The 25,722-nt window shown below is 37.3% G+C and overlaps 1 protein-coding gene across 1 annotated transcript in view; it reads right to left on the bottom strand.

Moving 5' to 3' along the window:
* LOC107089751 (potassium channel subfamily T member 2-like) overlaps nucleotides 1-25,722 on the bottom strand; it is a 45,169-nt gene that overhangs the window by 11,490 nt on the left and 7,957 nt on the right. Inside the window, exons 3-19 of the mRNA XM_015382701.1 lie at nucleotides 22,574-22,653; nucleotides 22,267-22,411; nucleotides 21,637-21,684; nucleotides 20,839-20,887; nucleotides 20,673-20,732; nucleotides 20,282-20,356; nucleotides 19,086-19,169; nucleotides 18,699-18,793; nucleotides 15,448-15,628; nucleotides 15,201-15,365; nucleotides 14,986-15,122; nucleotides 5,526-5,589; nucleotides 5,285-5,393; nucleotides 3,974-4,082; nucleotides 1,928-2,077; nucleotides 1,208-1,437; nucleotides 880-1,096 (exon numbers count right to left, since the gene is read on the bottom strand). Coding sequence (XP_015238187.1) covers nucleotides 880-1,096; nucleotides 1,208-1,437; nucleotides 1,928-2,077; nucleotides 3,974-4,082; nucleotides 5,285-5,393; nucleotides 5,526-5,589; nucleotides 14,986-15,122; nucleotides 15,201-15,365; nucleotides 15,448-15,628; nucleotides 18,699-18,793; nucleotides 19,086-19,169; nucleotides 20,282-20,356; nucleotides 20,673-20,732; nucleotides 20,839-20,887; nucleotides 21,637-21,684; nucleotides 22,267-22,411; nucleotides 22,574-22,653 — 1,998 coding nt within the window. The remainder of the gene's footprint in view (nucleotides 1-879; nucleotides 1,097-1,207; nucleotides 1,438-1,927; nucleotides 2,078-3,973; nucleotides 4,083-5,284; nucleotides 5,394-5,525; nucleotides 5,590-14,985; nucleotides 15,123-15,200; nucleotides 15,366-15,447; nucleotides 15,629-18,698; nucleotides 18,794-19,085; nucleotides 19,170-20,281; nucleotides 20,357-20,672; nucleotides 20,733-20,838; nucleotides 20,888-21,636; nucleotides 21,685-22,266; nucleotides 22,412-22,573; nucleotides 22,654-25,722) is intronic.

Genomic DNA, 25,722 nt, shown 5'->3' with positions numbered 1-25,722 from the left:
TAAAGGACTTTCTTTTCCAAGTTTGAAGACTTTTCTGAATTAAAAAAAGCTTCCCGGGATGGGAAGCGAAATGTCTTAAAACTTAAGACTTAAAACTGATAGTGGGTTTGTTTTTTAACCTTTTTAACCTTTTTGGAAAGAGAGACCTAAACTTCCAGCTGGACATTACGTTAGATCTGGTGAAATCTCTGGAACTGTAGTCCATTTTTGTTGTCTTAAAGGACTACATTCCTCTTCGTAAGAGCTCTGAGCTGAAAATCCAGCACAGCCTTGAGTTCTGAGTGCTTCTCTTGAAAGCTTCATAAGTGCCACAAAAATTAAAGATTCCACAATACCACCTTTGGGGTACTTGTACTGAGTTTTCCTGCGTGACTGAGGTGGACATAAAACCTAGGCCTGCTGGAATGAAGCTGCCACCGAAACAGCTGCTCACACACTCACAAGCTTATATTTCTTGGCCTGTGGTTATCATCCTAGCCTTGCCGCTAATGTGCCAGGGTTAGCTTGATAGCAGTACCATGTTTGTGGCCTACTGGCTAGCTGCTATGCTATCGGTTGCTGTGGTAACAGAAGCATTGCATTCCTCTCATCACCACTTGTTTTCCATCTGACTCAATGAATTAGCTTCATCAATTGTCACCACCTCGCTTTCTGATAGGTCCATTGTACTGCTGGCAGATGATACACCTGTCTGTTTATGTCTGCTAAATACGAGCAGGATGGAAGCTTGGTGTATATAACCTAATTTCATCATGATCAAAAGGTTTTGGTCCTTTTTTGTACAGGCATATAACGTGTTATGCACCTTTAAGGTTTTACAAATATCTTTTGATCATGATATTTAAGGTTGGGAGTCACTGAGAAAAATGAACCCCTTACTCAGTGGGGGAACGACCCTTTTCCTCTGTAAAGACAGTGTCATCTTCTGACTGGTCGCTTAAGAGGTCACATGGCAGGATGGAGGCAGAATCAGCAATTTCTTGGACTGGAGCAATACTGGGTCGGCGGCTGCCAGTACCATTTACAGCAGATGGGACCAGTTTGCCCCCTGACATGGTGGGTGGACTTGCATTTTGAAGATCAATGGCCACAGTACCTGCAAACACAACCATTCTGTCTCAGACATCACTGCATGGATTATCTTAACCTATCAAACTGTTTATCTGTTGTGACCTAAAACATCCAGCATGATGTGAGTCTCTTTCACCCATGCTTGCAATGATGCTGTGCACAGGAAGCTGTGAGGGCCCATCGTAGATTCCTCCGACAGGACGTCCTTTTCTCTCCTCCTGGTTGAAGATGAAAGCTGAGTTCTCCTCTTTGGTGATGTTGATGTAGTAGCAGGTATCTGTGGCAGCCATGATGTGGTGTGGACCAGGGTTCAGCAGAATGCTTTTGTTTTCCTCCCTCTTTATACCAATGAGACAGACACCATATCTGGAGAAGACATACCCAATGTTAGCATGCATTGCTACAGCTAAAACATAGTTTGTACAGCTATTAAATAGTTTATGATGACACCTACAGTGTTGAGAAATGTTGGGCAAATTAATTTTGATTGTCTTAACTGGTTGCAATATGAGCCTAAAGCAAAGCCTTCCTTAATGTGCTAATGAATCTTGATTTTTATCACCCGGGTGGAGTAAATAAAATCTTGACAAATTTTGCTCATACATATATAATGTATATTTTCACACCTTTCATATCATTTGATCTTCCTGCTGACACATGGTGGTATCCTTCCATTGAAGCCAAATTGTTCAGAAATTGCTTTGATTTTAATGATAAACTTTGAGGGGGAATTAAATGTAATCCCTTTTATGTATTATAAGAAAAAAATTAAAGAAATAATTAAAGCAAACAAAATATCTAAAATTTCAACTTGCCAGCCTCAGATGAAGATATTTTAGCTTACGTGTCAACTCACTTCTTGTGAGCATGAAAGGAGGCGTAGGTAAAGCTTTTGCCATTATACTCTCCAAAGAACTTGCTGTCACACAGTCTGATGTGGTAGACCTCGTTGCCAGAGCAACATCCATACATCCTCTGCCACTGCTCTGGAGACTGCTGTCCTTCTCTGCAATTGATTCAGAGAGAATACGATTTAATCCATAAGCCAAATATCTTTTGAATCTAACATAGGAAAATAAAAAAAAACATGATATTACCCAAGGATCTACTTTTAAGAAAAGGAAAAGATCAATAACCAAGAGAAAACTCTGATCTCTAATTCTCCAAACTCTCTTTATGCACACTAGGTTTACTTTTTAAAGATCTAAGATTTGTCCATCTATGTCAGTCAGCTGGTGTTCCTCTAAAATAGCTTTTAAATGAGTAGTCAAAGACCTATAATAACTTCCATTGGCTAAAAGTGAATGCATTCGGTGCAGTTGTCCCTTTGTTGTAAGTCCTCATAAAATAAATCACCTTTAAAGGTCCCACATTATGCAAAATTCACCTTATAAACATTTTGTAACAATCAAAATGTAGGGCTGCAACTAATGATTTTTTTTGCAAATCGATTAATCTGTTGATTATTTTTTCAATTAATGGATTGATAATCAGATAGCCAAAAGTTCCTTAAAGACGTTTTTTTCTAAATTAAACCAGGTGAAACTAAAACATTTCCTTTTGAGAAGTTCTGGATAAAGCACATTGTCAGACAAAAAAGTTTTTTCACATTAAATGCAAAATGTTTATATATTTCTTTACAATCTTGGTATAATTACTGCTTTAAGTGGGTTGCTCCATCAGCTAAAGGCATGTTTTAGAGTCTCTATACTACATTTAATGATTTAATCTTTTACTAACTTAGTTGACGATTAATTGAATAATTGATTAATCACAATTATTCCGATTAATTGTTTCAGTCTTAGTCATTTGTGTTCTGAAGCCTGTGTATGAGATTCACAAATAAAAAAAATAAAACTAAATGATAAATAAATAATAAATCACTGCCTTTCTCCGCCTCTTAGCTAATGTGTGCTCAAAATGCTTGGTTTTAAAATCATTCCCTTTATGATGTCATAATGGGAAATAAGCTGTCCAGAACGATCTCTAGAGGCCCATAGGTCAAGCTACAGCCTTTGCCTAATGTATTATTCCTGCTCCTAGGCTATCTTTACAAACTCTGACTAGTTATCATGGTTGCGGGAGGTGGGGGCGCTAACTTTGGAAGGACGTGAAAAGCCAAAAGAGCTCATCCAGAGGAGGGCTGAATAAGAGGATTTTTCGTAGATTTGGGAAATTTTCCTAGACGAATGGCTAAAACATGATCTGGGGGCCTAGTTAATATTTTCCATTTTCAAATGTAGAATAATATGGGACCTTTAAACTGAATCAACCCAATATTAAAGATAGTATCACATGCCTAACTTAAAGTAGTCAGTTACTCTGTTTTAGAAATGGCATCAACCCCACATAAAGTCCAAAACAGGAAATCAAGGAAGGGGGCAATGCGTTTTTACACTCAAAACCCCTTCTCTTTCTGTCAGTGTCCTTTAATAGTCTACAAGTCGATTTCATTTGTATTAAAGGAAAAATGTCTTGTAATTAACGTCTATATGTGCAAAGGAGAAGCCTTTTATTTAAGCTTTAGGTTTATCGATATCTCTGAGGACAGACTGCATCAGCCAATGACATACTTTAGCTGCCAGTTTGAATGCTGTGAAAAATAATTTGCCAGCCGACAGCTTTTGAAAACTGCTTTCCAGCTTGAAAGGGAAAAAACAAAAACACAACAAAACCAAAGAAAGGGAAAAAAAAAAATAAATCCATTCAAAATGCTTGCTTGTAAAATTCCTTTCATGCCCTGCTGTGCTCCACAATAACCCACATTTCTCTTCTGTGCTCTTGCTTTTGCTTAGCTCCTTGGAGCTTTTTAGAAATAGCAGTAGACATGTGAAGAAGTTGAACTTTTCAGTCACACAAGGGAGAAATGAATGGCCTTGGGAGGTGATCTGGGATGACTGACCGTCCACGGGAGGTGTGCACCAGGAGCGTGACCAAGGTGGAAGTGGCAGGGCACACACAGTTGAGAGCCAACATAGCGTACTTGAACTCCTCCTCGCACACAACCTGATCTAAAATTCGAACATGTAGGAGGAGTGAAACAACAGTGAACAACAGAGATATAAGTAGATAAATAGGACTTTGTAAATATTGTAATTTCTTATTCAAGATAAACAGTCGCATGTGTAATTATTTAAACCCCTTGAACTTTCCCACATATGTCACAAATTCAGTAAATGCATAGTTGACAGAGCAACTATTAGTTGTGTACTACATATATTTGGTCTTTATAGAAAAAAAAGTGGAGTGGCAAGTAGCAGGTCTTGTTGAAATAATACTAGAAGAAGTCCTGTTATACCATATGCAATATGTAGAAAAACATATCTTAATTCGGTCAGACTAATAATGTATGGAGGAACAACCTAAAACAAAGTTTAAATAATACAGATTAAAAACTGCAGCTCCTTTTGAGGATTTCAAACTTCTCTTTTGCTTTCTTTGACAACTTAGATTACATATGATTTTCACACCAAAATTATTAAGGGTAAAATATATCTATTAGAAAACTAACTACCGACTTAAAGATCCTTCCAAAAAACATTGAATGTATTTAGAAATTAGGTAACCTCTGATTGTCATGATGTGGTTTGTAAAGGACCTGATCACAGAGACTGGCTGTGGTAAAAAGCCGGGTGATAATAATACAATAACAAGAAAAACTTACAGGGAAAATGACAGGAAGGGCAGGACATGACGTACAGGCAGGGTAACAGGAAGAACCAGTAATGGAAAGAGACAACGAGAGAGCTTAAATACAGAGGAAAGGGTGAAGAATGGATGCAGCTGAGCAACCAAAAGGTGGGTTGAAACAGCTGTGGAAGAAAGGAGAACAGGATAGCTAAGGAAAGGTGGACAATCAACATAGAGAAGAAATAAACTAGACAAAAATGAAACTATAAAACAAGGGCTTAATATGGGCTTAACAATAACTGAACACTGAAAATACATAAAAAATAAGGGAATTAACCTATATGGCAGCAGTATGCTAACATTAATGGAAAAAAAGAATGAAATTAATATATGGCAATGCATTATTTAAACAATAATGAGGTATTGAGAACACATCTGAAAACAAAAACTAGAACACCCACGAACATAACACTTAGTGCACAACATTATTTATGGACATAAAAGTATACAGATGAAATGCATGCCACCCTTGCATGTAAAATAATTCAAGACCACATATAACCACATAGTTTATCAGTCTCACCTGCAAATTTAACATGAAACTTATTTTCCGGTTTGAGTATCTGGACATAAAGAGGACAGTTTGGAGCAAAATCTTTTACAGCCCAAGCTCTCAAGATGGTCTGATGGTCCTATAAGGAAATATTTGTTATTTGTAAATTTGTTAAAGACAGGCGGCTTTGATAAAAAAAATAAAAAAAAATCAAACAATTAATTTCAAATGATAAAAAAAACAAAGCAGAGCAGATTCTCATTAACCTTACCGCTGCCATGCGATCAACCTCATTACGACTGCTCAGGATGAAACAAGCCTCTGCGTCATCCATTCTGCAGCATTTTGATAAATACATGAAGGGAGATTAATATAAAGATACAGTGGCATCCACAATTATTGGCACTGCTGTTTAAGATCAGATCAAGGACTTCCAAATATTCTCCTTTACAAAAAAGAACCCAAATGTAAAAGAAAGAGAAAAATCCAACCTTTTATTTAAGTACATTACTTTGGTGGTAAAAATAAAAACACACCTTTAAAAAAAAAAAAAAAAAAAAAAATTAATAATGTGTCCCACAGTTTAATTATTGGCACCCCTAACAATTCCGGTGTAAAATTTCATTGATTTCCTTAAAAATCGTAGGCAAACGGCAGTTCCAATGGTTGCAGTTCCAAATTCTCCTGCGTGGTGCCCGACTTTACACAAGTGATTAAAGTGAATGTGATTGGTTGATTATCAAGGGGGCGGGATTGTTGTGGCGGAAGGTTTGCAAGCACGTTTGGTTGTGGCCGGTTTGTCGGAAGCATCTTGCTAACCAGTTAGCAACTTAGTTCTAGTAGGTTCCCAATGGGAAATTATATTGGGACCAAGTAGCCCTTGTCAACGACACTGTCAAGGAATGCTATGGACAGCGGAAACATGCAGGAGGCGGAGAGGTTTGTGTCGGAGGTCGTGGATGATGGATGAAGTTGTTGTGGAAGAGAACGTGATGGTGGCAGAAGCTTGGTTTGGTGTAGAAGGCTTACAGCCGTACATGTTTGAGCCCTTGCCTTGTAATGCTGCCAGTTCTGTTAGCTCTACGCCTTCTGAAGACACAGATGTCCATCCCCATGAACACTGGGACGGAACTCAATGGTAAAGGAAATGATCCTTATTTCTTATTTCAACTGTTGCATATATTAGCCGTGACATATGAATCAAGATGCTATGATTGAAAAAATTTGATTGACAGATGACCGTTGATATATGATTGGCCGAATTTAGGTGTACAAGCTGAGGGTATCTAGGAACTTTTAATAAGTAATAGATGACTCCCTGTTTCCCTGGGGTATACATATGATGTGACACAGAGGCCTAATTCTCTTACCCATTTGTCAACATGGCAAAGACAAGACAATACACCATTTAAGTAAGGCAGATGTGTCCCTTATAATCCCTCATAATACAGGCAGTGGTTACAAGAAAATAGCCGCTCGCCTTAACTTGCCCATATCAACAGTCAGAGTAATCATTAAGAAGTTAAAAACAATTGGATCAGTGACAAACAAGGCTAGAAGCGGTCCCAAGTTTATCATGCCATAACGCACAGTGAGGAGGATGGTAAGAGAAGAGAGAAAAAAAAAAACAGTCCCAAGCCCACTGTCACAGAATTGCATCAAAGAGTGGAAGTTGGGGTCACAAAGTCTCCAAAACAACCAACAGATGCTCTCTACATGCCAACAAGCTGTTTGGTCACAACCATCGCAAGCGCAAACGTTTGGAGTTTGCTAAGCGGCATTGGGACTTTAACTGGGATTGTCTGGTTTGGTCAGATGAGACTAAGTGTTACGGTCACTGACCTTTAGGGGCTCTCTTCACGAGAGAGCTCTCTCTTTGTGTTTCAGGTCTACCTGGCTGTTACAGGTGCAATGTGTTGAAGCTCGTCAGCCCCCCCTTAAAGAGCTTCAAACCTGAGATGTCAGGCCCCCTTTCGTAAAACAAAACATGAGTATGCCCAAAAGTACCTTATGACCACTGTGAAGTATGGTGGAAGATCTGTGATGCTGTTAGTCTGTTTCTCTTCCAAAGGCCCTGGGAACCTCGTCAGGTTGCATGGTATTATGAATGCTTTGAAATGCTAGGAATTTTTGAATGAAAACCTGATGGCCTCTGCCAGATAGCTGAAGATGGATTGTCACTGGGTCTTTCAGCAGGTTAATGATCCAAAGCATGTGGCAAAATCTATGCAAAAATGGTTCAGCAGTCACAAACTCAAGGTTATTCCTTGGCCATCTCAGTCCCCAGACCTCAAACCTGGGGGTGAGCTTAAGAGGAGAGTCCATAAGAGAGGACCTGGACACTGGATAATATAGAAAGATTGTGCAAAGAAGAATGCTTAAAGATCCTTCTCTCTGTGTCCTCCAGTCTTGTGAAATGTTCTAGAAGATTAAGTGCTTTCTTTTTGGCAAGAGGGGATTGTACAAAGTTTTAACATCAGGGGTGCAATAATTGGGAGACATGATTTCATGTTTTTTTTCTTCTTAACATGTAATTTTATTTACCAACAAAGTAATGAACTTAAATAAAAGGTTGGATTTGCTTTTCTTTTTTGCATTTGTGTTCTATGTTGTTTAAAATAAAAGGAAAATCTTTAGAAGTGCTTGACCACATTAGGGGTCACAGGGGTGGCAATAATTGTGGAGGGCACTGTAAATGAAAGAGACAGCAAAACAAAAATGCTGCCAAACAACCACATTAAAGGTCAACATCTTAACATTCAAAGTTTACTTGAACTGTAAAATAACACCAACATTTGCTGATTCAATATTCTTTTTTGTAAGGTCTGTGCATGAGTAGACATACAGACAAGAGAAGAGGTGCTGTATATTGAATGTTCAGCAAATGTGGAAATGTTTTTGCATATGATTAACACAGCCAGAGGAGTGCAGAATGCAAAACAAGTGTGGGAGGATTTAAAACACCGCCAGATGAAGTATGTAAGCACGACACACACCCAGTGCCTTGCTTCTAATTGCTCTATTAAAACCCTGACAAATCTATACAGTGGAGTTATGTAACCTGTCTCCATCAAAGCAATCACTCCGAGCGCTGTACCTGGTGAAATGCTTTAAATAACGCCATTACAAATGACAAATCTAGACAAACAAATTTTTTCTAGACAAACTTTACAGAACTGGGCTGAGCCAAATAACTCTGTGAATACAATTAGAAAAGCAGGTCCTTTATAGAGTTGTAACTCTGCACAGTTAATCTTAAATTGCTTTATTATGTTGCATGAAAGTAAAATGCAAAGCCCTTGGCCACGAGTCTAATGCTGCAGACAGAAATTTGGCTTGACATGCCGTAAAAGCAGGCTTTAATTCCTCTCGACAGTTTATTTTTGTTGTCATAGTCTCATTCATTAAACAACCAGAAGGAAATATTATAAAGATCACAATGACCTCTGTGATGAGTCATTTCACCAGTTGAGTCACAACAAAAAAATTCAATGAACAGTTACAAATATTGTCATTACATAAAACCACACAATAACACTGACAAGCGTCATTTTTATAAGATAGAACATTTAAATGAGCTGAATGATATCTAAAAAGATTAATCATGTAATTAAAGAAAACTATTTTCTTAAGCCATCCTGTTGGGTATATGAGTCACTCTTCGATTCAAAACTTTTGAAATAACAGTCTTTTCAATTTGTATGAGCTCAACCCCAGCTGCAGACTGACCGACATAGCGATAGATTCCCCTTTGCTCCTGTCCTTTATGACACATGCAACAATGACACATAAGCCCATTGACCAAAGGAGATGTGTGGCACAAGCAACACTGGCTGAAACTGAGAATGAGTTGCTACTTTAATAAACATTTTAATGAGTTATAAATCAAGCTCAACATTTGTAGAGATCACAGCAATAATTCATTACCAGTGGATAAGAGCAATATTTATGTATTACATTGTTTTTTTGCAGGATGTTGTCCGTACTAGAGATGTCCATATGTGGTAGTTTGAATTGGATCAATTCCAAATGAGTGTTGTTTTTTTTAAGATTGATATTTCTGCATAAAATCAACTTCTAATTTTTGCTGGTCTATTTTATTTTTAATATCCAAAGATCATGGTTGTCTTTTGTTTGCTTGGCTTGTAGAATTGAAAAAAAGCTTGCACAGTGTTTCATTGAATTGCTAAATCTTTACAGTGACATTGTTAGCAAAAGAGACTGCTACACTTACTGGTTTGTTTGTGCAATACTGCCATATCAGCAACAATATCTACAGGACAGCGGGTAAAACTGTACAGACAGCAACTGAAACACTTCTCTCTAAATATTAGAGAGTTCAATTTAAAAAAAACTATGCGTCAGAAGGCCTTGGAACACAGGACCCAGAATTCAGGAAAGACATACAGTGGTATATCCAAAAAAAGAGTTTATTAATAAAGCGTGCAGCTGCTTGTCTGCTGTGGCGGGCTCACTGGAAACTCTGCAGGAGTAGAGGCTTCGGTAATTGACTTCAAAACTCAAACGATGGATAATAATGAGAACGAAAGCCAACAACCTAGCAAAGATCAGTCTACTGTATGCCCAGAATAAGGATTGTTGTCCAGAGCAGTGGAACTCCTCTGCTTTTTGCTGAGCCAGCACTAGAGATCTAGGAGAGAAGAGAAGCAGCGTCCTTCAGCAGCCAGAGCACGCATGGGAATTGAATCATCCAGATGGGTAATCCAAGCAGTGGTCATAAGACAGGTCCAGGGTTGGTACCAGGTGCAATATCCAGTTGACAGCCCAGAACACACACAGCAGGCTAACAAAGCAAACAGGGGCGGTCAAAAAACTCAGAGGTCCGTGGGCAGAAAATAGACCAGGACCCTGCAGAACCAAACAAGGGGACTTAGTCTTGCCAGAAAACGTGAATAATCTAGCACCAAAGGCTGGGGTCCAGGGGCTTAAATAGTAGCAGGTGCAGGTAGATGAGATGACAGCTAATGAGCAAAGGTTGGAGCAAAGCATAGGACAACACCAAGGAAAAAACCTAACCTAAAGGTGCCAAAATCATTACAGATACCCCAACGGGCTGATCAGGGTGAGCCCTATGAAAAGATCAAATGAGGTCCTGATCAAGAATGAACTGGGCAGGGACCCAGGACCTCTCTTCCGGTCCATAACCTTCCCAGTCCACCAAGTACTGGGTTCCTCTGCCCCTTTTACTAGATCTAAGGAGGTGGTTGACCGTATAGACGGGTCCACCTTTAATAAACTGGGTGGGAGGAGGGGTTCTAGAGGTGGACAGAAACCTAGAGGTAATGACAGGTTTGACCCAAGACACATGGAGGGTGCATTTTAAGTGAACGAGGGAGCTGGAGGTAGACTGCCAATGGGTTCACCACCTTGGGAATAGGGAACAGGCCGATAAAGCACGGGGTTAACTTTCTGCCATTTACTTTAAGGGGAAGATCCTTTGTGTAAAGCCAAACCTTCTGGCCCACCTGATAATTAGATGCAGGGACCCTGTGAAGGTTGGCAGCTTTGGCTTGACCAATTAAGGCCATAGCAAAGGCCTTTCCTAGCCCCTTTCCAGGCCCGCTAACTCCTGAGAGCAGACAGGCAGGCAGAGGGAACCTTAGTTATAACCTTGAAAACCGAAAACGACTAAAAATGGAGAGAGCCCAGTGGTGATGTAGGGAGCAGATTTGATGGCATGTTCGACCCAGGAGAGTTGATGGGCCCCTTAGTGGGATCAGGTATTCCAGAACTACGGTTGGCGTTGAAAAAGAAGTCCAACAGGCTCTCCTTAACCATCCTTCTCCCTCTGGATGTCGAAGTCATCACTTGTTTGTCCTAGACCAGGCATCCCCAAAGTCGGTCCTCGAGGGCCGCTGTCCTGCAGGTTTTAGAGGTTTCTCTGCTTTAGCACAGCTGATTCTGATGATTGCAGTTCAGCAAAAGCCTGTTAACCAGCTATCAATGAAAATCAGCTGTGCTGGAGCAGGGAAACCTCTAAAACCTGCAGGACAGCGGCACTCAAGGACCGACTTTGGGGATGCCTGTCCTAGACTATCTCAGAAAGAAGGTGACTTGTGTCATTCCTCCCGTTTAATCTGTCATCCTGGTGTTTCCAAAACTATCTGGTTTGTTCAGGCTCAGTTTTGGTGGCCTTCTCTGTCTTCAGATGTGAAGGGGTTTGTGGCAGTGTGTCCTCTCTGTAGCCAGTCAAAGACATCCAGAAGGCCTCCATCTGGCTTTCTCCGACCTCTTTCTGTTCCCTCTCGGCCGTGGTCTCATATTGCTGTGGACTGTGTTACCATACTATGGAATACCATATTTTTCTCCAGTAATCAAAGAAAGAGTAGAAAGAAATGATAGTTATAAAAAGATAGTTATAGTCCCAGAACCAAACTCATCTAAAATGAAAGGCTATTACTCTGCTGTATTAATTTCCTTCTATTTTATTACAGTAGTAATCCAGCCATAACCATTAAATAATTTAGATCATTAAGATTGTGAAATGATTTCTCTGTATCTCTAATAATTTGCTACATCTAAAATGATTGCAAATGTTCTTTAATTAATTGTACATGTCCAACCATGACTGTAAAAATATGAGTGTGTAAAATCAACACTGCATTAGTTACAACTTGTATTATAAACGTATAGCTCAAGGGTAAGAGGATTCTGCTGAAAGGATGTATCAAGTCATAAGAAAGAGAACTTTGTCTCGCATTAGCAACGCATTTAAACCCAAGAAGTTGTCCCTTCTAAAGGCAGAAGGCAAGGAAGGTATTGCAGTTAAAAAAAAACAAAAAAAACCAGTAAATATTAGTAAAAAAAATCAAATATCTGATCCTAGATATCACAAAGAGGTATAAAAGATGCAGAATAGGGAATAACAGCATTGTGTCCTTGGGGAAGACATGAAGTCAGCACTAGAAGAGAAGTAGTAGTTGGGGGAAAACTAAAGTCAAGAAAGGATAGAGGATGTTGCCATTCAAAGAAACAAACTGGTTTCCCTGTTAAAAAAGCTGGGGTTCCAATTTTAGCTCCTCTTTTAAAAAATACCCCAATGACTTAAGACAGAGATATAATCAACAGGAAGACTCTGACCTACAGAGTTTGCTGTTCCAATTGCTTTAAACTGCCTTGGAGCTTGGATGTTGCTACGATCTCAGGGGGACCTGACTTGTCTGCCCACCTTCCACTAAATCTGCCAATGAGCTTCTGTGCCTATACAAGCCCTCAACTGTCCAGATGAGCCAAAAACCAGTTTAAAAGTTTCCCTAATCCACCTGTGACCCAGCAGATTCCTGATCATAAACACAGGGGACATCAGAATAATTCTTTTCAGAAGGAAGAGACCCTTAATTACAGTTTGCTGCTTATTCAAGAAATCTACAGAGTCTACACGAGTCATTTCATATGGGGCACAAAATATCATCTGCTCCCTAAAGCCCCCATTAAGAGTTCATTAGCATCCACATTTAGGGAGGGTTAGGTTGAATTGGTTAATTATATTTTAACATTTAATTATTCCTTTCTATTTAATTCATGCTGATACAAACCATACATACCCCATAATTTATATTATACAGCCCTTTCAAAAATAACAAAGGTCATCAAAGTGCTGTATATACACCTGAAAGCAAAACTGTTACCTATTAAAAAAATATATAAAATTCTAAACAAGTTGTAAAATTTGATTATTTTAATCATTTTTAAGATTGAATTCTTTAATGGAGGTAAAAAAAAAAAAATAGTAAGAAATCAACCGATACAATTTTCTCAAGAGTGATGCCGATACCGATTAATTTGACATCAGTCTAACTGATCCCCTATATGTGCTGCCCGTTTTTTGGCAAATTCAAAAGCTGATATTGCCTCTTTTTACTTCATTGTCATTATTAAAAGGACCCAATTATACAAATGTTACACATGTCTCAACGTAATCAAAAACTAAATATTTATTGACAAGTTTTAAAAAATAAACAATGGAGCAAATGGAGGGAGTGGCAAAGAATGCTCTTCATGTCATCTAAAAGCATGGCTGCTGAAAAATACTGTCCAGCCGATGTATTGGTCTCTCTTTTAAAATATATATGGTTCATAAACAATCATTTGTACGGGTTGCGTCCAACTGCATTACGTGGACTCTATTCCTATTCCGAACTAAACAAGTTGTAAGTTGTCATTGATAGTTCATGCTTAGGCTACTTAGTGTCTTTTTTTCCAATTTAAAGCGGAGTGTGACACCTGGAAGTAACACAAGCTTAAACAGATTGCATGATAACACCGATCAGAGTAATAATCTGATGGATTCCTCCATCAGATTATTACTCTCAGAATTAGGAGTTAGAGAGGAGGGGCTTGGCTCATGTGACAATAACAATGTTAAATCACATGTCGATATAAGAAAATCTCTGCTATAGGTGCAACCCCCTAAGCAATACTTGTGAGTCAGTCAATATAGACCATGTAGTACTGATCAAAGTTGTGTGTTATTTTACTATATATGCATAGCATTAATTTTCATTAAGTATCAAGCTTGACAAATGTTAATGTTAATGCACCAGTTCTTTTAAAATACCATCTTTATTGAATTAAGAGTATTACTTTTTATTAGTTTTAAATCTAGAACATAATATACCCATTCTCTATCAATGAGTCTAAATTTCAAATGTAAGGGATAAGAGGAATGTAATATTATACATTTATTCTCAGGATCACAATCGTAATTCTTCAATAGGAAATATAATGCTTAAACTAGGTTAAACTACAAAAAGAATCAACATTTTTCCTTTTTATTATACCTTTGATATAAATCAGTGATTATAAATCAAAAAACTAAGACTAATGTGATAATGTGATGATGAGTAAAAATCTTCAGCTATTTAAAGATTCAACTGGCTTTTATTCTCTGTATCTGAAAGGGTAATCATAAGGGTTTGCACATAATGTGTATCTAAAATACAAAAAATGAAATTTGAAGGAAGAATTCATGCTGGGATGCTCTTTGGGTTCCAATAAGTTCTAATGCCAGAAAAGGTTTATAATCATTAGATCGGAGCAGAGTACCTCCACTTGGATTATATTAGCATTAGTCTTAGCTTCTCAGCTGATCTGTCTACGTGGGGAGATTAGTCAGAAGCTGGAAGGCAGTTTTTGTGACCCTGGATGTTTCAGATGTTCCTTTCTTTGGATTAAAGATAGAACATTAAGCAATAAAAAATAGTTTTATACTTCAACAGTGAATAATAGGAAGATAAAAAGCAAAATTCAAACATTAAATACAGAATGACTTGCAGGGGTTTTTGGTGCCTGTAAGTCTGTCTATCACAGTGGTCCATATGACTCCTATTTCAAATTGTGCACTAACTTCCCCTCACAAGATCACAGAAACCGCCCAACAATGATACCATCAAGGACTAAAGAGTAAACAAGTGTTTAATGCACATTATCATACCATGACCAAAAACAATCTATTATTCTTTGAAGTCTTTCCCTGTCAACAATTTTTGCATAAAAGCTTCAACCAAAACATTAACCTGCTTGTATCAGGTCTTTTTTATGACACATTGTCTCAAAATGGCTATGTCAATCCAATTAATAATATAACATATATTTAACGAGATGTATTTTTTTTCCACCTATTTCCATTCTGTTGAGTGTTTACATGACAAAGCAATATCACACTGTAGCTGTGAGAATTCTTCCACTCATTTCAGAAAGGTGCCACTTACTTGGCTCTGAGGAGATCCTGGTCTTTGAGAACAGACCCTTGCAGATAGATGACTCTCTGAGACCACAGGGGAATTTGCAGCACTCTTCGCACCTGGAGGTCCATTTCACTTGGGCATAGGATCACTACATAGTAATCCTGAAAAATGTTAAAGAATTATGTGATTTTCTGCATCGCAGTGGATTAAGTAACACATGCATGGATGCTGTTGGGCACCTGCAGCCTGGGGTGTGCGTAAAATTCATTGAGAAAATCCATGAGCAGGTCTATTTTGAGTGTGCTGACACAAAGAACGACGTGTTTCTCCGTCTGAGCTCTATGGCGGCTGTAGTTCCCTCCAGACTTCTGTCTCTCCATCCACAGGTAGATCAGCTCCTCAAACTGCCGAACATCAAACAGATTTTTTAAAAAAACTAAAAAAAAAACTCCTACATAACACATAAAAAGTTCAGGAGCTGCCTACCTGGAGAGGAAGCACCACCAGAGCCACACAGATCATGATGACTACAAGCAGCTGAGAGGGCCATATGCGCGGTGTGACGTCTCCAAATCCCACAGTGGAGAAGGTGACAATGCAGAAGTAGAAAGAATTGAAGAGGGAGAGATTTTGGCCCGCTCGCTCCAGGTGCTGAATCCCACATGTGCTGTGTCAAACGAATGAAAGCAATCAAACAACTCAATACAAACTCAAGGAAGGATTAACAAACTTGTAGGATATGTTATTTTTCCATGCATGTTTCTCAGCCACTATGTCCTTTGTTTTATCACTGAATTCACGAGGACGATGCCGTAAATATACAAAAAGGAAAAACATTTCCTTGCAGAGAGCTCCAGGTCCAAATCAGATCATATCAGATGTGGATCACCAGTAATTTCTAAAGATTTGAATGAAGGCAGGTAACACTAACCAATGTTAAAATACATTACAACAGCCAATAGGAGCAGAGGATATATATATATATATATATATATATATATATATATATATATATATATATATATATATATATACTGTATAAAGCAACAGTGATGCTCTGAGAGAGGAGGACCTCAGCAACCTCACCGAATAGAATGCAGTCACCATCTCAGTGGCAGACATCCAAGAAAGAGTCTCATTCATGAAAAACTGGACAGCACCAGGCCCTGACATGACACATGCCTACTGGCTTATGAAACTCACAGCACTCCATGAACGCTTGGCAGCACAAATGAACCAGCAGCTGAAAGATGGGAAAACCAAAGGGCACACAATCCTGATCCTGAAGGATCCCTCAAAAGGTACAGTCCCATTTGGCCAATAACCGGCCTCTCCACAACATGGAAGCTCATGTCTGGGTTCATAGTGGCCAAGATAAGCGAGCACATGGATCAATACATGAGCACAGCTCAGAAGAGAACAGGTGGCAGGTAGGTCGAGACTGCAGAACCTGAAACACTAACCTAAGCACTGTCTCGAAGGATTACAAGGAAGTCTATGCCACACACTTGGATCATTGAATGCTTGAAGCTATTCTCTTTGCAAATGGACGAAGGGGTCCACCCCTTGGAATGGGGGTTGTTTCTAACAAAAGAAGCCAAACAAGCCCCAAACTTGTTATCATTTTGTTTTAATCTTATGCTATATAGTGCGTAATCTAAAGAAGGAAACAACTAAAATGCAGATAAACACGGTTTAATGATATTTTGCCGGACTGCCCTGAGCATGTCCCATGATGACGTCAGAGAAGCTGTTTAGCGCAGAAAATGTAAAAAGCATAACAATTGTCTCAAAGAGGTCATAAAACATTTTTTACAGATGTTTATTAGCCTTCTTTAGTGAGTTAAGGATAGAAATAAGTAGTTTTAGTACCATAATTACATTATTTATGGAAACCCGCATATATATCTGTTTGTGCATGCGCAGAACGGATCGTGCTTCTGGGACGGATCGGGTAGTGACAGGTCACATAACGAGGAGTCTTGAAATCCGACCAGACTTGTGATGTAATCTGCCTTCAAATCTGGCCTTCGGAAGACGCAGCCCATAAATTCGAACAGAGCCAATGTATGCCTTCGAAAGACACAGCTGTCACTCAGCTCGTCAGCACCCATATGCTAAAGCGGTCATGCTAAAAGTCTTTAAAGTTAAAGGTGCTGGTTATGGAAGGTATGAGCCATATTTTTTTTTTATTACCCAATCATCAACATCCTTTGTGATGGTGAGCCAATAATCAATCAATAAATAATAATTATAATAGAGATACATTTTTAAAATTCTAAAATAATGTTGATTTTAACATTTTAAATATATATTTTTACTTTGACTGTAAGGTGCCTGCCAGAATAAAAAATGTCATAAAATAAAGAACATAATTATCTTATATGTGTAATATATTCTAGATTGAACTTGAAATGGAAAACGTTGCTTTCCAAGGGACAAAAAAAAAAATGTATTATTGTTATTTAAGCATTAAATTGAAAAACTGTTAAACTTACAGACTCTATATATATATAATAAATACATTATTTCTGGCAAGTTCATTAAAGTTAAATTTACTTTGAATTTTTGATTTGTTTTACCTTCAAATAGAAAATGTAGAGACATGCTTTTTATTTTTATTTTCTGGGGAAAAAAATCCACACCACAAAAGACTGCAAATTAATCCATTCTTAGTTTCTTTTTTTTTATTGGGGGAAATGGATAAAAATCAAAGCAAGCTACAGTGAGAAGCTTGATGAAGGATAACCAACATGTTTGATTCAATGCATGGTTTTAGAATTTATATAATTGTTCAATTTTGAAGATGTAAAGCAAAGATCTCCTAAAATAAACCTTTAGTTATTCTGACATTTAGCAAACAGACATTATTTTGCTTATTCTGACTGACTGAAACACAAAATATTTAATCTCATTTAAAGCCAATTAGACAGAATAAGTTAGGTGTTTTCTAAACTATGTGTAAGAATGATTTTTTTATGTTAAATAACATGCAACACTGTATGTTTTGTAATTTAGTGTATTTTATCTGTGGCCTTGAGATGTTGTCTTCTTGGCCAGGACACCGATGTAAAAACATTTTAGGGGTCTATCTCATTAAATTAAAGTATAACTATAATTAAAAAAAAGTATTACTATATAATATAATATTGTATTAAGTATAACCGAAATAAAACATGGTTACAATCAGACGTATGTTTGGTATAACTAATTTAGGAGCAAATCCTTTGTACAGCTTGAGAGTTAGAAGGATGTCAAATCTCTGCTTTGCATCACGTTAACCTATGCAAATAGCTTTGCGGTTTTACCGGTACATGGTTCAGGTTTCTACAGATAAAGCAGAAAAAAAAAAAAAAACTATAGGATTCTAAAAACTGTAATGATTCTTGGCGCAAATTACAGCTGAACTTTATTTCAGGTTATTGAAGTAAACATCAACATTTTAGTGACTAAAAGGCATGCTGGCAACAGTACTGCTAGTTCATATTCAAAGTAAATTGCAGCAGCTTTCTCATTTCTCATTACATAGCTTTCAGCAGCTTGGAAATTAATCAAATCACACTAGTGGAGAAAATTGGATTTTTAACATTTATTAGTGATTTCCTCTGAAATTTTAAGGAGCAGCACCTTTTAAACTGATTAAATTGGTTTATGAAGAAATTGTTTACTGTCTTTATCCTTCCTCTTTATTTGAATGGACACAGTTGAATTCAGTATTTCTGAAGATGTAGCCTTACCCAGTAAAGACGAGGCACAGCAGGGTGCAAATGAGAATGATGACCTGGTTGAACATGGCCGAGTTTGTCCTCTGGATTGCTCTGTGAACATCATTCTGCACCATAATGAAAAACATTACATGAATAATTTATTTCACACACCACCAGCTCAAAAGTATTAGATTTCCAACATGAAATTAATGATTAATTATATTTTTGGTAAATGTTTATTTTTATGTAGATAATCCATGCAGGAGAACTGTAAGGCAAGAAGATCCCAATGTGAATATTTCTGTTTAAGCATTATTCAAGAGGAGTAAAGGTGTGTTGCAATTAGATTTGAAGGACGATCAAGGCCTTAAAAAAAAGTCATGGTGAAAGAGAGCTAAGAATATGTATGCCACTTACAATCATGTTTTCTAAAGCACATTTAGCCAGCCAACAGTTGAGAAACACAGGAATGAAGATGTCCTTTATCGAAGGCCAAAAGATCTAAAATGAAAGTTTAACAGTTCAACAAGTGAAAATACTCTCAACAAATAAAAAAAATAAAAAAATTGTATCAGGAATTAAATCTAATTTTTCGTTCAACCTTTATTTATTTATGCCGTTATTGAGATTTTCATCTTTATTTTCAAGAAAACCCTTTGTATTTATTGAGTAAAATAGTATTTTTTTTTTTTCATTTAAAAGTTACCCTTTTTTTAACCTAAAGTACATAATTTATTTTTTTATTTATGCAAGGACTTTGCTCTAACCTCAAGGCCATCACTACCCCATGTAATATAATGCTTGAACATTATACTACATTATATTTCTAACTGATTAGGCAGACATCTCTTTCTCTCTTTCAAAAACAAACAAAACAATGAAAATTTTATTTTACATACTGAATGCGAAAAACAAGAAGAAGTATTTAATTTTCATTTAATCAAAATGGCTTTCTCAATAAGCAGTGGAGGACAATCTTGATTGCCATTTCAGGAATTAAACCCTTCTTTTACTTGCTGATCAGCTTTCTGCATGTTTTTACTGGTGTTTTAACAATTTATATATGAAGATGAGCTAAGAGATTTAGAGGTTGGAAGGCCTCTATGCAATCGCCTCCATCTTTAGCTTCTTCCCCAGATTCTCAATCAGATTTAAGTGAGAACTCTAGCTGAACTACTCCTAAAACATAATATTACTTAAAAAAAAAAAAGAGAGATTTTTGTCTGAATTATTTCTGCCCAAACTGTAACTTATGGCAGTCTATAGAAGTTGTATCAAATCCATCAATTTAAGGAAGTAACACAGATTACCTTGGATCCGGGATATGCAAAAAAACATTTTTTATTGTTGTCAACAGGACACTTCAAATTGTGTCACAAACCTCATATATTTAAATAGCCCACTCATATTGAAAGAGATTTAAATGTGTGCACAGTGAGATGGTGTGTAGGGGGGGTAGTTATGGGTCTCATTATTATCAAAGAGACAAAATTCTGTTTCCTTTTCATATTGATAAATTTATATTCAGATAGTTCTGTTCTGAGGCCAGCAATCAACAACAAAAATACCCTCTGGCAAGAAAGATCACATTTTAAAAATGGCAAAAGTCTTACTGTAATAATGAAGGGAACAGTGTTGAGCATCTCTAGAAGAAAGGACACCTGAAATATTTGTTCCCAAATGTTCCCCTAAAAACAAACAAAATAAATACACTTTCAGTTTTTGATCTGCAACCACACAAAGGAGTGTGACTCACAGCACAGATTCAGTTTTTTTTATTTTTTTTTATCACGGTCTGTCATCATCGTCAACCACTTACTTTCTCACCTCAACCAGATCGTGTAATTAGCAGGGATCCTGACTGTTGCTGCGACAAATGACTTGGGCTAATTGCAGCACTTACAAATTGTCAGCCTCACAAGGTGAAAGCAATTAATTGCACAGAATGGCTTAACCATGTTCAAACTCTGTGTGTGTTTTTATTCTGTTGCATCTCTGTCTCACCTTGTAGCTCAGATACATGAGCAACATAGTCTCCAGGAAACTAATGATGGCCACAATCACCTAAACAAACCAAAGAATAAACATGACTGGTAACGTTACAAGAGCAAGAAGTCAAAGAGCCCCAACGGGTAAAACCCACTTTACTGTGGATTCTGGTCTGACTCACTTGAATGGCCCAGACTGGAGCCTTCCTCTCCACCCAGAAGATCAAGTCCCTACAGAGAAAAATCAAAATCTGAGATGCATCTGCGGTTATAGTAAAAATCCAAGAAGCATTTCTTAAATCAGTTTGTGGTAATCAAACATAATTCTTTTTCCCCAAATTCCCACTCAGACAATTTTTATTGCAATAACAGAGACTTGGTGAGTTCAAGATCCCATTTGTTCCCGCAAGTCTCTAATAGTGAGCTTTCAGAGATTTCTTTTCCTTCCCTTACCATGCTGCTCTGTGCATGTTTATAATTTCATCAGCCTATTCTGATGGATCCATTTGTGTTACACTGTCTAATAATTGTACTGACTTCAGATTAAGACAGAAAACATTTAGAAATGTGTTTACTTATACTTATTTCACACATCTTTGCTAGATGAATCACATATTTACCAGTGTTACAGATTTTAAATAATGGGAAAGAGAAATGGTGTCATATGACTGAACCATTGATCACTATTCAAAAATCTACTTGATTTAAGGATTTTTAAATAATTTAAGGATTTTAAAATAATTTAATTATAGTCCCAATAAGATGCCACAGCTCACTATGTTGAAAAAAATGTTTTCTTAACACAGGATTTTGTTTTTTTTATCTCTTTATAATTTGATTTTTTTATAGATCTTTATCAAAAAGCATGAACAGCACTATAACAAAAAACAAAATGTGAAATACTAAATTTATCAAAGAAGTGGTGGTACAAACAATGACAACAATGAAATCTGAAAATGTTGTGTTTTTAATTGACTTACCAGTTGATTTCTCTGTCCTGCACTGATCCATTCCACTGACAGTCGACACTGCAAAGCAGTGATGATGGCACAGAAAACAAATTAAAACAAACAGGATAAAACAGTGAAAAAAATAAAATTCTTAAATGTCCCCCCCTTAGTGAAAATAAAGTCCTGTAAACTTCTACATTGGGTAAACAATTTTAACAACTTTCCAAATGATTTTATTAGCAGTTTTTATTCAAAAACAGCCCTGTATTATGAAACAAATAGTCCCTCCACATGCAAGTTAAAAATATATCATTCAACTGAAGGGATTTGACTTGTTTTGTAGTTTCACTGATAGGATGATTGTGTTCAGGCTTCCCCTCAAGTTAATGGATATAAAAGCAAATAACTGTCGGGGAAATGTACTTGATCAGCAGGAGTCCTTTAAACAATAAAGCCACAGAGTCTCAACCCTTTCATCAGAGTAATGCCCCCTGAACCACTTAGTTTGAACATCTTTTTGTACTTTGTTAGGTTTTAACTCACATTAGTCCCCTTTTTATGCATAAATATCTTTCTGATATTTATGCATTATGTAAACAGAGAGCAATATGTGTGTTATTATTGCCCTTCACCGGACTTGGACCTCTAGTTTGAACAAACCATTTGCTGTTGCCATTTGGAGTGCTTTGTTGCAGCGAGCTGTGGCTTCCACCTGTCTGACCAGGTCTGTCTGTCATCACTCTGATGATGTACAGCAGACAGGTTAGTAGCTTCAGGCAGAAGTTGAAAACGCGAATCCTTAGGCCTGGAAAAAAAAAAGAGTGTTTTTTCTTTTTTGCTTGTTTACTTGCTGTAGCTTCAAAATGTTTGTAATTTTACTAATAAATCCCCCCAAAAATGGAATATCTTAAAGCACTAAAAGCCATTTTAACACATCAGAGGAAAACCAGCAGTCCCGCCCACTTACTTGATCTTTGGTTTTTGATGAAGAAAAGCTTCAGACGCTCCTTGAAGGTGTTTTCATTCACGTAAAACTCGACCTGCACCCTAACAGCAAAGAACAGGGAGAACAACTGTTCAAACGCTTGGGGGCCACACAGATGATTTCACGAAACAGAGATGGTAATAGAGCAGGAATATTCATGCTGCTGCGTTTCTAATTATCTTTCATAAGTCGAGTAGGGTAATTATCTGTCTCTTATTTTCTTTCCAATTACAAGGCAGGGTAACTGCAGATCATGCAATTTGAAATAAGCCATTAAAGAGCATCTGTCTCAGCTTAGAGAGAAGATTTAGCCAGAAGAAAATTAAAACAAGATTATAGAAAAAGACTAATTATTTTAACATACAACCTCTTTACTTCTTGATTTAAAAGAATTGAGTTGTTTTTATCAAATCAAGGCTATGACCCCTTTAGAAATTGATTCAAACAAACAGCACCTATTGGCATAATTTGATAGGCCTAAGAAAGTAGTGCATAAATGTGAACAGGAAGGAAAATTGCAGGTTGTTATTGGCTTACTGAAACGTAGTGGTAAATTGCGAAAAAAATGGCATTTCTTTATTATGAATAAAATTTCAGAATGATTATTACTAAAAAACGGCAAATTTTTCAGACAATGCACATGCAAAGAGAGAGAACGAGAAAATAGGAGTTGTACTGCTGTGCAGCTCTGAAAAGTTAAATGAAGCTTAACAGCATTAATGAATAATCTTCAAAGTTCTTCTCTCAGAGGAGAGTTCACATGAGGGGAAAGGAAGAGATTAGAATAACTCTAATAAAGTTCAGAGGTTTTTCTGTCTATATGGATTCTTTTTACATTTTTTCTAATCTTAAGTGTCATAAAATGACTGTGATAGAAGGACAGAAAGTGGGGTGTTGCATGCAAAAAAGTAACACTTTTAATGGATATGGCTTGAAGATAAACCTCCACTTAAGATCAAAACAATTCCAGCAGAAAGTAAAGAAATATCTCAAAAGAGCAAATCCATCTAGACAGGTGAGCTGTGGAAGCAGAAACACTTCAGTAAATAGCTGCTTGCCACATACTGAGAGCCCTACAGACTGATCTCCGTCTGTCTTTCTGTCTCATTCCTCTGCCCACACATCTGCACATGCACAGGATGCCCCTTTATTAGCTCCTACACAATTACAAAGCTGAAGTTGTCTGACATCAGCCATGCAACAGAGAGTTTTCCGTGCATTAGAAAAAAGGATGAGCTCCAAATGAGATCAAATATTCTAAGTCTTGTGTTTATTTTAAAGTGCCAAAAGAGAGTAAGTTTACACTGAGACAGGAACACAGAGAAAGAACAAATGAGGAATGATTGGTCCATTAGTAAGCAGAAATCATCTGTTTGTAATGAAAAGGTTCATGTGGCTTTAAACTGTGTTTATGAATATATTTTGACCTAAATCCACTGAAACCAAATGAAGCATTAAATAATTAAAAAGCATTTCTTGAGTCAAGGCATGCAGGTCTCTGCAAGCTAACTTAAAAAAGGTTAATAGGTTAGAACCTATACAAACTTTGAGCCAGAACTCTCCTTGTACATCCGCCCAGGTATGTTATCGGGGCCTGGGGCCTTTATTGGGTTGACTCTCCTCAGAGTTTTCCTCACTTCAGCTATATCAAGGTTTAGTGCCTCCTCCCCCTGGTGTGGAACAGCTTTCACTGCTGGAGTGCTTTTTAGTGCCTCAAACCTTCCAAAGAAGTTGTTCAGTTAATTTAGGAAGTCAGTGTTTGCTGCATCTACCGGGGGGAAAGGGTGTGTTGTAGTCTGTGATCGCCCATATGGCTTGGCACATCCTCCTGGTGTTGCTGGCATCATGGAAGAGATCCTGGATATTGGGTGTGGGATATTGGGATCCGATATGAAAATTAGTTACATTAGGTACCCAGACATAAATGTTTTATTTTATTTTTTGAACCTTTGGGTTGAGCAAAGGAGGAAAGAGGGCAAAGAAGCAGGACTCTGGACCTTCTCTGGAGAATTGCACAAAGGTCAATGATGACTTGTTGTAAGATCCAACCGTTAGATCAATATTGAAAAAAAAATGCTCCTCTTTTGTCAAATGTTGTGCAACTTATTGTTTTTCTTTTTTCTCAAATTACAAAAGTTAAAAACATTGATTCAAGACATTGATTAATTTAAGGCTTTTTTTCCCACCAGGGCTTTTATCATGGCAGGCAATGCAGCGGCTGGAAAGGTCCTTTCAAAATGTAATTATTCCTTTACAATATGTACATCAATCTTAATCAGTAGCTTTAGTGCATTAGGTGTGTAAGCGAACAGAATAAATATAATTATTTAAAGTTCAAATTCATAACCACAAGGACCCAGGGTATCTTTTCATCCTTTTTTAACTACCAAACACAAAAATAGGCCTATAATGTTTCTTATCTGGGCAACAAAAAACAAGATCAACAACCATAGTATCACACCTCTGACTCCACAGACATTAGTTCCTCTATTTTTATGACATCAAGCAACCTACCTCTGCCCAGCGTCACTACCAAAAACATCCGACCTCCAAATTCCCACAGATGGACTGATCCAGGTGTGGATGATGTTCTCTGGGTCCATCATGCAAAGACACCTGCTACGCCGAGTGTTACGTCCTAATTCCTGAACTATCAGCCTTGTTGATTAATGCACCCCCATGCAGAGCTACAGTAGAACAGCTTGTATGTAGGAAAATGATCACTGCTGGGCTTTTCGAGAGAAAAAACACTGATTAGAGCTACAGAGAGAGAATTTGCTCTGCCCTTAATTTGTTCATGTGTTTTGTGAAATGGTAATATTTTTAGAGTTTGTATACAGCGTTTAGTTTTTTTTTTTTGCGCCCTGCTCATGTGCGGACCTGTTGCCACAGCAACATTACAATGATCGTGGTGGTGCAGCATGGAGCTATTCAACAATACTGCAGCATATGATAAAAATATTACATGGTAGAGGATAAAGAGAAATTTAGGTTTGATCTGATTCTATGGAAATTATACTAACATATCAATTATATAATTATTTCCAACAAAATCCAAAAATGATAATTCTTTGCACTTTTGTTTTTCTAAAGGATTTTTTGTTGCTTGTTTATCTTGTAATTACAATAAC

This window comes from Cyprinodon variegatus, unplaced genomic scaffold (genome assembly GCF_000732505.1).
Source record: "Cyprinodon variegatus isolate N-32 unplaced genomic scaffold, C_variegatus-1.0 Scaffold264, whole genome shotgun sequence".
In the NCBI taxonomy this organism is placed as follows: Eukaryota; Metazoa; Chordata; class Actinopteri; order Cyprinodontiformes; family Cyprinodontidae; genus Cyprinodon; species Cyprinodon variegatus.
Note: the sequence above shows the minus strand (reverse complement) of the source record. Positions and strands in the feature narration are given on the sequence as shown.